The sequence below is a fragment of the Festucalex cinctus genome, chromosome 13 (genome assembly GCF_051991245.1).
Source record: "Festucalex cinctus isolate MCC-2025b chromosome 13, RoL_Fcin_1.0, whole genome shotgun sequence".
Taxonomy (NCBI): domain Eukaryota; kingdom Metazoa; phylum Chordata; class Actinopteri; order Syngnathiformes; family Syngnathidae; genus Festucalex; species Festucalex cinctus.
The window spans coordinates 23,344,992-23,362,337 of record NC_135423.1 but is presented as its reverse complement, the minus strand read 5'-3'; the positions used below and the strand labels follow the sequence as shown (position 1 = coordinate 23,362,337).

Here is a 17,346-nt window from a genome sequence, read left to right as displayed (position 1 = left end):
ACACCACAAATTGCAACCTGCTGTTTTGTTTCTATGTTTTTTGTTCAGTTATTTTGAAGTAAAATGATTTCAACTAGACACCATTCAAACTGAGTGTGGATTACTGTTAATTCCGTTAACAAAAACTGAACAAAAATAATTTCGTTGATACACATTTTTCACCAGACACCATTTTCACTAGACTAGACTAAAACACTCATTAATAAACAATAACTGAGACTAAATGAGTATGCATTTTCATCGACAAATGAAGACGAGATGAAAATGTACTTCACAAAATAAAAACTGGAGTTAAATCTATGTGGACATTTTAGTTCATGAATAAAAGCGAGACGGAAAATGATATGATTTTGTAAAATCTTGTCTCTGCTAATGTCACTGTGACACTGTCATGTGATACACAAACACATCACACGTGCGACAGACAGGAGGTGGATTCATGGTGAGGTTAAAAAAAAAAAGATTAAAAAAAAAGTAAATTATAGTTATAACGTAACAATAATCCAACATCTGAAGCGTTCCAACAATAATGTTAATCTGACTACTAACTAATGCTGGCTAATTTACTAGCTGATAGCATGGAGCCATAGTAGCCACTTGTTGATATACTGTACTGGAATTGTGATGTGTTGTTTTTCATCAAAAAGATGAGAACATTTTATGTGGAATAGTTTTAGACCAAAAATGTTCAACATTATCTGCTGACAAAACAAATCTGCAGTGGAAAAATGACTATCCTGACTAAAACTAGACTAAAACGTTGACAGTTTTTATTGACTAAAACTAGACGAATAAAATAATGTTTGCTTGGGCTAAAATAAAGACTAGAATGTGAGATTTATAGTCGCCTAAAAATGGACTAAATGAAAACAGGATGACGTTGATTAATATAAAAACTAACAAGTCTGATTGAAACTGGACTAAGAGTGAGACTAAATTAAAAAAAAATGGTTGATAGAATTAACACTTGTGTGCATATATAATGATGGTGCTGCAAAATGGCAAAATATTCTGCAAACGTCTCAATTTCCCTTTTTCCCCCTTTGGAAAATATTTGACTTGTTGCCTCCGTCGTGTATGAATGTTTCTTTACCAATTTGCCCCAGTACATGTCTGTCCGATGGTGGTGCAAGGATCATTTTCACACAAGGGGCCCTCATCTGGTGGGATTGCCTTGTATTTTATTGTTGTTTCTGAGGGCGAACTAATACAGTGTTGGATTCAAAACATTCATTGCCTGTGTAGAGGGGAATTAATTAGGTGTAAAACAAGAAAACGCCTTGGTGAATTTATAAGTCATACAATAGTGTGTTAATTGTATTAAGTATTAAATTAAAACACATTGCTGGATTATAGCATATTAATCACAATTGAAGTAATGGAGATGTGAAGTAGTGATAGAAAAAGGAGAATCAATAAGGTAAGTGCTGCTTAGTTAGGCTGTATGTTACATAATGCATAAAAAGGTCACATTTTATTTGTCTGTATTTACATTTATTTTTCTATATTTGCATTCATTGTAAATGAAAAAAGAAAAAAATGCACAATTTCAATAATTATTCTGCATAGTAATACGTTGGTCTTACAGACATGAATAGTATCAAAAGATATCACCTAAATATCATATTTTAGTTTAATCCGATATTGTGTTTTAGGTTAAAAATATGACATTTGCTAGGTTTTCTTGAGATTGTTGTGTGGACCTGTAAAGTTAAGAATCTAAAAATAGAGGCTATAGTTACCCGAATAAGCAGTATGTTATCTAGCATGCACACTTTCTCTCTCGCTCATGCTCACACACAAGCATGCACCTCCCTCACCCCCCACCCCAACACACAAGGCAGAAGAATGGCCCCAAGATCCAAATTAGCCTTTTGTGTGGCTTTTAGTCCACTAGTACCCCTGCGGAGCCGTGGGATTTTCTTCCATAGGGATTATTCACTCCCAATAATTCCTCTGGATGGAATTCTGTTTGGCCACAAGACCACAAAACTTCACAGTGCATGTGTGTGTTTTACTGTAGTACAATCAATTGGCAAATCTCAAGTATATCACTCTAATTTATTTAGTTTGTCTTTTCAAGGTCAGGAGGTCACTGTGATACTATAAACTGACGAAATACATTTTGATATTTATTGAGGAAGATGTTTACACATCTGATGTAGAGAGAAAATATTGAGTGTTTTTTTTTTCGTCTTTCTTGTTGGTCAGCGAGTCACTCGGATGAAGGTTCAGATGTGGAATCAGAGCCTGATCTGCCGCTGAAAAGGAAGCAGCGACGTAGTAGGACCACGTTTACAGCAGAGCAGCTGGAGGAGTTGGAGCGAGCCTTCGAGAGGACCCACTACCCTGATATCTACACCAGGGAGGAGCTTGCACAAAGGGCTAAACTGACTGAGGCCAGGGTGCAGGTAAGAGATGACACATGCACACATGGGCCACAACATCAGTTAGATTCAGATTCAGATTACTTTATTGATCCCTAAAAGCGGAATTCGTCCAGCCCGTCCAAGAACATAACAGCAATGACCAACAAGGAAAGACAGAACAGGAAGCCTTGTGGGTCGCCTTTCAGCGCCCTGCATTTCTTAGGTTTAAACAAAAAAAAAGAAGAAGAAGAAAACATAAGGAATGGGTAGAGGGAAAAAAAAAAGAAGGCTCACACTACGCGCTGTCTTTCAAAGGGGACACAGTAGGAACCTGGAAAAAAACAAACACATTAATGCACATAAACCCCCCCCCCCAAAAAAAACAAAACAAAACAAAAAAACATTACAACAGAACTGTCAGCCTTGCACATGATATACAGTATATGCACAGGTCTGTTTTAGAAGCCTCAAGTAATTAGTTTGAATCCTTACAAAGGGCATTAAACATTTTTGCTTTAACTCAGGGATCCAAATATGTTTTTACCTCCATTTTCTCGGGAAATTGTCCTACATAGGCTCCATATTGTAAGTTACGTTCATATGACTCAAGTGTACTGTGTGTCAGCATCAACTGAATATGCAACAGCCCACACTCACATATACTAAGAATGGCCCAACATTACTAGGTGTGGTTCAGCAACCGAAGGGCAAGGTGGCGGAAGCAAGCCGGAGCCAACCATCTAATGTCCTTTAATCACTTGATCCCGGGTGGTTTCCCTTCAGCCATGTCCAGCCTTAGTCCGTACCAGCTCTCTGACAGCACGTATCCCTCTGCATCCATAGCACAAGGTATATGAGGTCTCAACACATGGATGGGTGAATTCTGTCAGAGGTTTACTGATAGAGTATAACATGTGAACCTTGTTCACCTTAGAACCGCCCAGCACGCTACATCGACCACAACCTCTCCCGCCGTCGTCAGGCCACCAGGTGGCCGGTGGTGGAGGACAAGGTGAAGGAAACTCTGCCTACTGCCTTGCCTCTGGACGCCACTCCTTCTCAGGATACTCGGAAAGCTTTGTGAGCCCCGGGGGCCCAGCCAATCCAATGAACCCAGCCATTGGGAATGGACTCTCCCCGCAGGTGAGTGAACTTGCCATGTCTGACTTTAACACTCTTATAACGATTGTTTCACTGAAGACGTTCCTCTAGAAAGCCCTTTGCCTCAAGTTGTCGAGGAAACAGATGATGAAATGAGTGGAGCAAAATGGTGCTATTTTGTCATTGGCTTCCATGTGCATAATTTTGGCATCAACATTTTCCTTTACATGAAAGTGATTGAGTGCAGTTTTCCATAGTTACCATTGAGTTCAAAAACAGCACAGCAAACACTGGACCCTGTGCCTCAAGGGAGGTCCTGTGATTGCATTCTTAAAATGCCTCCCTCGGTATTCCCCCTAGTGAAAGCAGAGTTTTTATTTATTTGTATGTTTCATATATCAGGGAAGGAATATTTTGTTTTAGATCCCCCCCCCTCCTTTATCCCGACATTTTTCTCTGTGGACTCCCGAATACGCTGATTCAGCCCTCTGGCAACGGCAGTGTTCCAATATGAAACACCCTGGAATGATAAGTCAGCAGCCTTCTCATGAGGCAGGGTGAGGCTTCGGGGCCAGACAGAGGCATGATGGATCAAGGCATCTAACAAGCAGAGATATAACACAAGCATTAGCATCATTGGAGTAGAACTTTGCAGTTATAGCGGCGGTGGGTTACTGGATCCTGCAAATTTGTTTGGCAAAAGTTCCTGCTTTTTTTCTGTGTCCACCAAGCCTTCCAAACACAATTTAAATTTTTTTTTTTCTGAGGAAAATGTTACAGGGCATGAGAGGAAACACCACTCCTCTCTCCAAGTCAACATGGACTCTTCCCTCCTCTCCTATTTGGAAATGATTTAAGCAGTACCATGTGTGTGAGTGGATGTAGAATAATATGTCACTTATAGGGCCAGGAGGACACATAGTGCTGCATACCTGCTTCTTATTAGTATGATTCGAGGACCCTTGAGCCTTTTATGTGATCAGATATAGGGTGGATATGATACATAGATAGATACAGAGCTTTCAGGTTCAGTTACACTGTCGTGAAAAGGTGAAGAGCACAGGCTTAATTTCTCATTAAGAGGTTACAGATTTGTACTGGAATAATTAGTGCGCTTCAGAGGGGGTCGGTGCTATCAGTCCCATTTGGACACCAGTTGAACTACTTTGCCCTGCAGCTCTTTTCCATGCTTTGCCGTGGCAAAGAATAGTCCTCCAAATTTGATTATTGTGTCGCTAATAAAGACCAGGTCAAGAGCAAACGCTTTTCTCAAGCTGCAAATGTATTCTGGGGTTTTAGTCAATTGAAGCTTACAGATGTTTTTCTTTTGAGATCTGATTTTTTCCCTCATAAGTTGTTGTCTTTACATAGATCTTATCTGTAAGGAGCTAGCTAGCTAGCTAGATGACACATGTACATATGTTATCTATCTATCTATCTATCTATCTATCTATCTATCTATCTATCTATCTATCTATCTATCTATCTATCTATCTATCTATCCATCCATCCATCCATCCATCCATCCATCCATCCATCCATCTATTGATCGAGTTTTATTTTGTTTATAAACATAAACATCATACATATAAAATACAAGTTGAAGTTAACAAAGGAGAAAAGAGAAAAAAAATCGTCAATAGTATAATAATTTACATGTTCAAAAGGAGTAGGAAGAAGTACAAAAACTTATCGAGTCCTACTCCCTAATACTTCTATCATGATAATATACTAAAAAGTTATTCTTACTAACATAAATATTAAACAATAGAAAATAAATAAAACATGTTTCTCTTAAGTGTACTGATCTATTGGTATGAGTTTTAAGTCAATGTCCATTACATATACGCAACGAAGAGAGAGAGAGAGCGAAAGTAAAGCCCTACATATACAATAAATTCACCAAAATTATGTGTTGAACATATGTAGGCATCTAGCGAGCTATCTACACTGTAAAACTTTGCTAACTGTATTAAACACTGATTCTCAATGCATTCTGGGAAACATTGCTTACTGTTTTTCATTAAATATGGAAATATAGGGGCGACTGGGGCAAGTTGTATCACTTTTTATACTTTTATATTGTAATCAATACATCGCGTATAAACAAAACATATACCAGATGAAAAACCAAAGTCTTGGATATATTTTTTGTATTCATGTCATTTTCATACTTTGTGTCAGTGCAGCGTTATAAGCCATCAAATAGAGGGAGTGAACATGTGACATGTTGCCCCAGTGACTTTCCGAAGCAACTTGGCACCCTAGGCAGGATTTCTGGTAGTGCCCCCCCCAACCGCCAAGAGGGGGTCTTATTAGACCAAACATAAACACGACCCTGCGCAACTTCTTAGACCAACCACAAAATAATTTATCATGAACTCACACAGGCTACACGGTATCTTCACGTCTCTGGAATTTTAAAACTGCAGTTGCATTTCAAAATGAATAATGTAGTAATTGTACTACAATAAATCACTGTATGGGATGAGAGCCTAGCAAAGAACAAACTTTTAATTATTTACATCAACCATTCAGAGTATTATCTCAGTATCATGAATCGGGACTTGCAGAAGTTCGGTTTACGTTTCACAAGACTTGTTTTTTTCTGGTGTGCTTTGCTTTCATTTCATTGTTGAAGGTTCTTATAACTGATTCTGATGATGCAGAACAATATGAGTAGCACTCAGTACCTTATGAGAGAAAATTTATATCGACATTAATTTCTTACTGATGAAATCTGCATTTAGAGCATCTCCCACACTTATTTAATACTTTTGGTACAACCATACGTCACACAGTGATATTTTCGCTGCAGAGGAAGATAAAGTATGCTGCGGAACAGTCAACTTACTTTAAATCTGGCAACGCGAGATGGCCACCGTCGGCTTCACTTTTCGCTACAGCATGAGCAGCCCAGTTTAGTTTATTCAGTACGTCCGTGCTGTATCAGCCTGCACATCCACCTGAGAGTCTGACCGTGATCTTTATTTATTTATTTATTTTATTTTATTTTTTTAAGCCTTGATCCAGGACAGCATACTAGCGTTTTCATTTCATTTTCTTAACTAGAGAGCCAGACCTGTCACCAGAAAGAAAGTGCAGGGGGGTGCACTTCATCAACCTAAATCTGATGTTGTTCAGGTTGAACAGTGGCATTGTGACAACTGCAAAAGTGCTCAGAAATATTTTCTGTCACTTAAAAGCGGCAGTTCATTCTGAAATCTAAAAGACAATCTGAAAAAAAAATTGTGTAGTTCATTTTGCAATTTTTATTCAACTCAAAAGTTCATTTGCAACAAAACCATTCGTCACTTCTGTAAACAACTATGTCCGAATGAATGACTCTGTGACCCAGCCGCTTCTATCTGGGATTGGCTAGCAGTTGCCTTTATTTGCTTTTTGGATTTAGGGCTGTATGATGTTATTTTATTTATTTATACTTATTCTATTTTACTTATTCACTTCCTTACATCTTGTTATATTTTTTTAAAAATATATATTTTTTGCTTTTATACTTACCTACATATATTTACTAGAATTAATTTTATTTTGTGTTATTTTCTTTAATTTGTCTCTACTGCAAGACTGATTTCTATTCCATGCACAACACTTTGTATGCAGCAATGGATGTTTTAAAGTGCTTTATAAATACGGTTGAGTTGAGATATGTCGATAATATAGAGAAACGACATATGGGTGCAATGAAAAACTAAGCAAAATATCAATCCAAAAGGATGTGTAAAGTGCTGTTTTTTTCATTAGAACTTAGTGACAGTCATCAACATTAACAAACTTGACAATAGAAAAAAAGAGAATTCAACTTACATTGTACTGCAACTGTGCTTTAGTGATAAATAATTTTATGCTCCAAAGTTTTTGTGTATGTTTGACTGCGGTCTGTTAACCGCAATCTGTGTATAAGCGAAGTGCGCATCTCGAATTCAAGGTGCATTATGGGTAGAAACGTGGTGCATTGTGGGTAGGCGAAACTACCAAACGGTCATGAAAATGAAATGAATCCAATGGAATCGGCTCTGAAAGAAACGTTTCAACCGCTGGATAGTTGCTGTTTTTTTTATTAATGCATAGCATATGGTTTACTGACATCGGGGAAGTTGACTTGCAAGCTTTAAAGGCAAAGATCGTCACCACTCTAATCTCCGCCATTCAAATTGATAGGGTAGTTGGTAGCCTCGTTTTTCCCTCGCGCATGCGCAAACGTAATGCGCACTTCGCTTATTGCTACAATTCGTCCGTGCTGTGTGGCTTGACTAATCAAAACAAAAGTTTGACACTCACTTGGAAACGTTGTTTAGTGGACCAGTGGACGCAGGATTCCCAGCAAAGTCAACTGTGTCATCCTGGATCGAGGTTTGGCATTTGGTGGTCATTGTGTCAGCGCCGGCCGGCAAAAGCACACTACTATCTAACCCGGAAGTAAATTTGGCTAATGCACGTCTCTAGCGCGTGCGTCTCCCCCCACCTCACCCACCAATCCCGATTGTCATTGGCTAGCCGTCGTTGTCAATCAAAGCTACATCTGAAAGGAGGTATGTGGTTGGCTGGCCATGCTTTACTTGAAACAGAAGGCGCAAGTTTACGTGACTGACGAAGGATTAAAAAAAAAAAAAAAAAAAAAACTACTCCTCTCCCTGTCGCCCCTTTTGCTCACGAGCGCCCCTAGCATTTGCCTAATCCGCCTAATGGCAGGAGCGCCACTGTGTTGCCCCAACAATGGGTAAATTGTCACACTACATGGGTAAGATGTCACACTGGATTTTGCAACTAATAAAACAAGGACAAAATTATCCTTTTTCTCCTGTTTTTTGTTTGTTTTTACAGCCAGAGAAATTGGTTTTCATTGATCTTGAAAATTTACCATAATCATTGAGCAAATTTTAACATAAAATATTATGAAATAGATTAAAGTTCTTAGGAACTGCTTGCATGTAGGTCATAGCTCTCAGTCTCAAATGCCTGTTTTGTTTCCCTTAAATTGGAAATCTGAGATTAAATTTAATTAAAAAAAAATCAATAAAAAATAAAACATTCCGGTTAATGGATGGATGGTTGATCATGAAACTTAAACCAGTCCTGACATGTGGGCATATTGTAGTTCCAACAACTGGAAAATCAATTTTTAAACAATGAAACAAAACCTGTCAAATTAATTTCCTCACTCTTCAGACTCATCATCGGAAGAATAATTCTGGCATAAGTAAAGAGAGTTGCCAGAGGTGCATTTTTCATTAACACAACATATTAGACTGGTGTTATTCTCAAAATTGGTGTTCTCTCATCTGTCCTCCCAACAGGTGATGGGTCTACTGAATCCCGGTGGGGTTCCACATCAGCCGCAAAGCGACTATGCCATCTCACCTCTAACCGGTGGCCTTGAACCACCTGCCGGCATGGCCACCAGTTGCAGTCAACGCATGGGCCACATCAAAGGTCTGGAGGGTCTGACCAGTGTTCCCTCCATGTCAGCTCTGCCTTCCCTGCCCAGCTCCCAGTCCTACTGCCCCCCCACCTACAGCTCCCAGGGCTACACAGTCGACCACGTGGCGTCCTATCAATATGGCCAATACGGACAAAGTAAGGTCAATAGATTTTACTTTATCAGTTTTTTTCTCTTTTTATCACATTTTTGTTTTCCCTACCTATGGTTTGTTTTAGAAAAAAAATTCCAACGTATCATTTTTTTTATTTTTTTTTTTACATGCTTCACAGACAAATGTGCGCTGTGCTTCCTCGACTGATCTTTGCCTTAAAACAAAGATCAGCTGATACATGTTTTCAGTTATTTTTATTTGTATTTTTCAGCAAAGTCCCAGTGTTCGCATACAAATATTTATATAAACAAGATAAAATAGGTCCCAGTGCCTGAAACTCTCGTGATTACTTGGAAACCACAGGATTGTTTCTATGAAGTGCACCATTCATTGTCCTACATACAGTAGAACACTGGTTCGAGGTTTTTCTTTGAAAAAGGGAAAAAAAAAATGTCTGAACCAACAGTACAATAGTTGTCCAAACCATTATAATGTCCCACAAGCTGTTGCAAGGGAGGCACGTCTCAGTGATGTTGAATTAAATCAAACGGGAATTAATTGAGCTCAACTGTCTCCCCTATATCGTCATATTTTGGCCATTTCAATACTGTACTTCCAACACCGTGAAAGTTTGGGAAAGGTCCAGTACACAAACACAGAGCCCTGATGTCAGCCCTATTAACTACCTTTAGGAAGAATATGAGGTCTGAATGAAGAGACAAAAGTGAGAACATCGTTAATGCTTCAAAGACCAACAACTAGTTTTCTTTTAATTTCACTTCTCGTTTATGAATCTACATAGCAAGTATGTTAAAATGAAGTGTGTTAAAATGCAGTCAAAACCCCTTTAAAACTTTAATATTGCTATATATATATATATATATATATATATATATATATATATATATATATATATATATATATATATATATATATATATATATATGTGCCAAAAAAATCGATTCATAAAAGAATCGAGATTCTCATTTATTAAGATTCTGAATCGATATTTAATATCCAAAAATCGTTTTTACAAAATACAAAATTAATAAATGTTTCAACAAAATAAAGATGTCTCTATTTGTCATTTTGTCTTGCAAAGCAGACTGGAGTAGATCATGACAATTTTTTGTGTGTCTGTAAATTGAAGCAGAAATCATTTGTCAATCAAATAATTTTGAATCGAAAATCGTTTGAATCGAGAATCGAAAATCAATTCTGAATCGAATTGTATATATATATATATATATATATATATATATATATATATATTTTTTTTTTTTTTAATTCAAGAAACCGATTACTTTATGTAGCACGGTGAGTGACATAAATATTAGGGCTGGGTATCAATTCGAATTTCTTCTTCTACTCCCTTTTATAAACCCGTGAAGATGACTGTATTAGGTTTTTCTTTCTTCTTTTAAATTATTGTCTTTTTCTGCTACTTGTTTATATGTTCAAAAAACAAACAATTTCCTCATTTGATTCAATTTCGATGCACAAGAGTTCACTTAGATTCGTTTTTTATTTTTTTCCAATTCGATTCACTTCAATTCAATCAGTATTGATTAATTATGGAACATCAATTCTTCTTAAATACCAAGAACATGATTAAAAACTCCAACATTAAATTCCAAACTAGTAACTGGTTAAATGATTTTGTTTATTAATGAAAGTAACATGTTATAATCACTTAAGTGTTACACAAACATTGACATAAGCAAGGACATAATTTTCAAGATTCTAATTCAATAACTGTAAATATAAATTAAAAAGATTCTGAATTGTCTTAAAGTGCAATAAGTCAGGACTTTCATAAATGTAAGAAAATGTTTTTAAATTCATGTAAGGAAAACTCTAAGAAACAAAATCATTTTGGCCTTTTAAATTATATTTTCTTATGAAATTATGGGCAAATGAGATATTAAAATAATTGATTAATGGTTTTAAAATGAAAATCAATTTTAAAATCAGCATTAGGAAATATAATAATAATGTCCTTTATTGAACATAGAAGGTTAATAGCGGAAATGGACAATTCCTTTAATCATCAGTTCCCATTGATGACAATGGTCAAATTTCACTGAATGCTTCTCCATATTTTGAGAATGCTTTGATGCAAAACCTTGCAAAAATACACGGAATGAGAAGGACTGTCTGTACTTACCGATCGACGGATGTAAACGTGCTTCAGTCGGTGCTCACTCCATGTATTTTTTTCGAGGCTTCGCGTCATTGTGCATTCGCCGAGGTGGGCGTCGTCATTGACGGGAAGTGATGATTAAAGGAAGTGGCCAGCTCTATATTGTGTATAATGACATTGTCCGTACGTCACGCTTTCAAACGGGTATTCCATTTGAGCACGGGCGTAACTCTGTCCACTCATGCATGTAATCAGGTTATCCCGAATGTTTCAAAAACTAGAATTTTGACCTTAACCCGAATACTGACTGGATGTAAACGTAGTCATTATAGCTGCTGTCCTGCTTGTTAAGTTGCAACCACACTCCATTCTCAGGTTTTGGGGGTAATTGTGCATGTCTGATTGCCACTGAAAAGTCATTCGCCCAACACTGTGACACAGTCATTCAGTAGAGTCAGCTCACATCACCGACAAGTAAAACTCCAATAAGGCTTGAGAGTCCTACTTAGCGTGTTTGCCCTTAAAGAATATTCACTTGTGGAGCCATGAGAGGGTCTTTTCATTTCACATTACTGTTATGAGAGTCTCGCAGTCAACTTCAAACCAATCTGAATTTGCAGGGCAATGTCGTTCTCTGTTATGCTATGATTACAGCAGCCGACGTTTCCAATTTTGGTCCACAGGGGGTTGACCAATCAGTCTCATCCAATAATCGTGTTGCAAACCCTGGACAGGGCTCTTAAAAGAGCGTGAAAATGTGCCAAAATGTCTGAACATGTTTAACTTTGTGCGGCAGCAAATATTAAATGAATATCTATGCATACTAGAAAACATGTTATGAAGCATTCCAGTAAAACAACATGGACCAAATAAAGAAATCTTGGTTATGCATGTGAACAACCTCGAGGCTGTTTGTGTTGTAAACACGCCTAAAAGCGCAAAGGCGGTCACCAGGACAGCACGTGTCCTCGTACGCCTACACACCGTTACAAGCCCGACTCGTCCATATTGATGTGATTAATCAGTGGGACTGGATAACCAGCGTGCAGTTGGGCTTGGAACTGCAGAAGAAAGGTCTTTTTTGGAGGTGGACGGATCCTAATAGCCTCTGGCAGGGCGGCTATTAGAAACAGGTGTGAGGACTGAGGTCAGCTGGGGAGGCAGCATTTAGCAGTGCCGCTTCACGTTCCAGTATTAGAGATGGCGGTCCGATCACATAAAATTGTTCACTGAATTGATGAAAAAGAAAAAAAAAATCTTACTTGGTGTTAACCACATTATGTTTGTGGCTTTTTGGTCTTCATAATTTTTATTATTATTATTTTTCACTAATGAGTGAGCATCAGACACTGCCATAAAATGGCGGCAGCGAACTTCACTACATCCGCTGGTCACTGTCAGTTCATGTTTACTTCCCTGTGAGTCTGCTTTTGTTATTTATTTATTTTTCCCTAACCATGCGTGACTGCTGAATAATTCACTGAAAGAAACGCATGGATGGTTATACATTTGTGTAAATGCTGAAACAGCATGGTTCGAATACCACATTCGAATTATTGCAGTTCAGGTTTTCTTTTTTCATTTATCATTCATATACAACTGATAGTTAGTAATTTATCTTTCAATTTACTTCACTAGCATTTCACAAGCATGCATTCAACTTTTATTAGGATTCAGCTTTCAGCATTCATGCACAATTTCCCCAGAAATTGCACTTTACCTAGTTTACCGTGTTATAGTTCCGTTTTTTTTTTTTTTTTTTTTTTTTTGGTGTTTTAGAACAAATTAATGGCATTTCCATTCATTCCAATGAGGAGCGTTGATTTGAGGTAGCCTACAAACATCATCATGGAACAAATAAAACTCACAAGTCGAGGTAATACTGTGACTCAAGCTTATCATGGCAGAGATAAGCAATTACAATTTGCCTGAGGTGATCCTATGGTGCACCTCAGTTCTGAATTTCTTAAAGCAAAAGAAACATGTAAGATACAAAAAAAGTGAGCCAGTGTAAAAATGTTATATATGTTTATATTTTATTTATTTTATCAATACATAGATATTCTACTATTACATTATTATACTATGTACCTACTCAACTCCGTCTGCATATTTTCGCCAATTGAAATTTACTTGCTCTTACAGTCTGGCTCCAGACATGCTGCTCAAATCTCCTGCTTGGCCACTCTACTGTATAAACTAACAACAGTCGTTTGTTAGTGAACTTGTACTTCCAACCATACAGTTGTGCTTGAAAGCCTTTGTACAATATACAAAAGCTAAATGTTACTTAATGATGGAAAAAAAAGCTATGAATCATCACCAAAATTCACATGCACATCTGTACTCATGTCAACTTCAACCTGTGAAAATATCAGAACAATTGCCACAGTATTTTGGATTTATTTTGCAGTAAGTCTTTTGCTCACCATACGGTGTGCTCAGTTTACATATGTAAACTTTCAAGCACAACTGTAAATCTCCGTCTTTTATCATCTTTCTCTACAACATTTGATTTCAAATCCTTGGTGTCTACACATCTCATCCTTTTTTGCATTTGTATTTCTTCAGGTGCCCTTCCTTATCTGAGGCCTGAGATCGCCTGACCCAAAGCTCGAGTCCACAAAGAATGAAGACGATCATTCGTCGATGGGACCAAAATGAATTGGAATATGTTCTCTGACGCGGGACATTACATGATTATTTCTTGTGAAGGACAAACTGACAGCTCTAAAAGAAGGGAACACAAGAAGGAATATCAGACCAAAAACTGTTCATCCACTGAGGACATTTCTGCATCAGGAGTGCAGATGGACAGCACAGACTTCAGCGCTTAATTCGGTCAGTTCTGCACATGTGGCACTCTGACCATCTTGACTTCCCAGTGAAGTCCACCAATCGTGTCTTTTTGTTTTGTTTTTCCTAAAGTGACTCAAGGCAACATGTTTACATATCTTAAAGCCACATGAGGATGTATGAAATTCCATGTAACGCCAAATTAATCTCTCAAATCGTTTCTTCCCGGGTGGGGGGGTGGAGGAAACTGGCTTTGCTGATTTTATCTATATGGCATTTATTTGAGATCCCACACAAGCCACATATGAGGAGAAATTCTAGAGGCAAAGAAAGCAAACACGGGGAAATGAATATGTGAGTTATAATATATCAGAAACGCTAACATACACCACAGCTGTACTGCTGAGGAAGTTCATTTAAACCTCCAACTAAGCACTCGTCCTCCTCCTCTGTCTTCCTCTCTGTGTCTCGTTGACGTTTGGGACGGCGAAGCACACATCTCGGCCTTTTGTAGTGGTCCAGAGGCCTTGCGGGAGGTCAGGGGTGACATTCGGGAAAGTGACAGATGAGAGAGCAGTAGAAGAGAAGTGGTTTTAACAAAAAGGGGAGGGGGGTGGGTGCTTGATAGGCAAGATCGATCACAGGCTTAAACCCTTTTAAAGATCTTTCTCTTTCGGGAAAAAGCCACCAGGTCACAAGTCACGACCACAAAACACTTGAGAACGCAAAAGAGCAGCAAAGTTTAGATAAAAGATGGACGTGCGTTTTCCCTGCTGAGCAGGAGTGCAATATATCATATATCGCAGACACATCATTTCAGGAATCATTTGTCCTACTGGACTCTCTTTTCACAAGTTTTTTTTTTTTTAATTGGGAAAAGAACGCAACGTTAAATTATGTTCAAAATGCTGTATGATTTTAAAGTAGTTAAATATGACAAATTATTTTCTCAAAAACGCTATTGATACTAAAAAGCCTCCTAATTGAGTAACCCTTACAATATGCCAGTTTTTCAACTATTACAGTGTGTTGCTTTTTGTGTTCATTCCCACAAAAATTCTCATGAGAACAGCATCCACTTTGATCATCTCTCTTTTTTCAGAGCTCATTAATTAAGGAAGAGCACATGTGTTTTAATTAGATGATTACAACACGACAAATTACATTAGGAAGGACAACGGCAAAATTGTCAAGTTATTATATTGTCGGACCATTCTGTCTCCATTTTCCATATGTAGACAAATAGATTTGTCAGATTCATTCCATGTTTTTTTTTTTTTTTTTTACAAACCATTCCTAACTGCAAAAGAAAAACAATTGCCCACATACAAGCACTCTGTTGTTTGAATATTTAGTGGAATGAACCATTTCTTGTAGTCATTGTATGTTTTTGTATTATGAAGTTGTATAACATAAGGCCATGTATGTGTATAAGCACATTATCATTATTATTTATAATGAAATAAAAATTCTGAAAATCGCCGTTTTGTTCATTGTTTTCTGCTCCACATTACTAAATAGAGTCTTTGTGTTTATTTTGGTCATATTGCGAAAAAAAAGCCAAGTGACTGTGATTCATTTTAGCGAGAATTCAGGCCCATTCAGAGACAAATATGTACTTTTGAAGGCACTCATGTGAACCCCCCAACCAAAATAGGCCCACCAAATAGCGATCACCAGACATCCCAATTGACAGTGAACACAAAAGCCTTTCTTACAGACGACTGTTGACATTCAGGCGGCTGCATCAGTGGTTATTAATACGCTCACAGGCCCCCGCCTACAGTAACAAACTGACTTTTGTTTAACAACGTCTAAGACGAAGCGAACAAGCCTTAAAGCGCTTTGGACAAATCCAATTTCACATCCACATATTCGTCCTTGTTACATACACAGGGCCCCACTGTGAGTTTGGGTACCACAAGCATTCATATATTATTTTCATGCTCAGATATAGTGTTATTTTTCTGCATGTGTTTGCGTGTTCATGCAGCCTGAGGGTGTTTAGTCTAATTATAACATCCTTCTGATTAATAGTTTCTGCTTGCAAGCCTCAGTGGTGGATACTATTCATTGCACACTCTGTAAACACACTCTAAGTCAATAGCAACTCAAAATCACCCTTAGTTTCGTTACATAAGCTTACGAAGGAAAGGCCATGATCGATGTTTGTGAGCTCCGTTGGCCTAGTGCGCTCACAAACCTCATCACGCATTCAGATGTGCACACACGTTGGTACAAAGCCACATCTACCGCACTGTTAGTTTTCCTATCCGGTCCATAAATGATGACAAATCACAGCTGCAAATTTCCAAAGCTGACATTTTTACTAATGATGCACCTCCTTCACGTCCTGAATAGGAAATTATTGTACCACACTTAGCTATGTGTGTCTGTGTATGCTATACAGTGTTGCCTTGAGAAACGAGTGCCTCAACTTAAGAGTTTTTCAAGATACAAGCCATCATTTGGCAGATTTATTTATTTTTTATTTTTTTACTTGCGAGCGCACCCTTGCGATACGATGCCTGTATGGTGGCAGTGAACTCAACTTACTTCACAATAAAAAGTAGGTATGGGCGAGTACCGATACCGGGTACCGGGGGCGTTGAGTGAGTCCTCCTTGCATGTAGCTGGCGCTACCCTGCCACAGTTTAACACCATGGCAAATCATGAGGACCACTTCCTGTTTTGACAACAATGAACCTACGAGCATCGGAGCATGCCTGCGTTTTTCACCAAAACTTCACCGGTTTGGAAATACTTCAAAATTGACAGCCAACATTACAACAAACTCTGCAGAAGACGGTTTATTTTTGTTTAAAAATATCTTGTAGTGATTCTTTTATTTATTCATCAAAATGTACTACTGGTATTGGCACTTGGTATCGGTATTGGCGAGTAGTGAGGGTCTGAGTATCGGTATCGATCTGAAAAAAAGTGGTATCGAACATCCCTAATAAAAAGCACTATGACGAATAGTGAACAGCTTTTCAGTTTTTTTGAAAAAGAGGCTTCAAGCTGTTTATTGCCACTCCCAGATAAAGTTTTCAAATGTGATTATGGTAATTTTTCTATCATAATAATAAGCAGTACAATATTTCCTCAAGGGGAAGTCAGGTCAAAACATATTCTTTACAATAATATGTTCAAAGAGGTCCCTCCAGTCTAAACTCAGCATTCTGATTAATATCGCCTGGAAAATTATGAAATCCAATACACCACTTAAAATTCATTTGCCAGTATTTGATTAGGCATTGTGTATAAAAATAAAAGTGCAAAAAATAACTCTGGAATCTTATTCGCACCTTATATCTTATTATTTAAAAAAAAAAAACAATTAAGCTGACTTTGTTCATTTGAATGGGAGTTTGCTGATATA

The 17,346-nt window shown here is 37.7% G+C and overlaps 1 protein-coding gene across 5 annotated transcripts in view; it reads left to right on the top strand.

The window, feature by feature from the left end:
- Positions 1-15,367, top strand: part of pax3b (paired box 3b) — a 30,056-nt gene extending 14,689 nt beyond the window's left edge. For 2 of the 5 annotated variants that reach the window (XM_077541366.1, XM_077541365.1), the window contains exons 5-8: positions 2,212-2,411; positions 3,056-3,218; positions 3,304-3,512; positions 8,789-9,862. In XM_077541366.1, coding sequence (XP_077397492.1) covers positions 2,212-2,411; positions 3,056-3,218; positions 3,304-3,512; positions 8,789-9,232 — 1,016 coding nt within the window. In that variant the 3' untranslated portion in view covers positions 9,233-9,862. Of the gene's footprint in view, positions 1-2,211; positions 2,412-3,055; positions 3,219-3,303; positions 3,513-8,788; positions 9,863-12,504; positions 12,565-13,739 lie in introns of those variants that run through there. The other 3 variants (XM_077541367.1, XM_077541368.1, XM_077541369.1) reach the window with 3 other exon arrangements.
- The last annotated feature ends 1,979 nt before the right edge of the window (positions 15,368-17,346 follow it).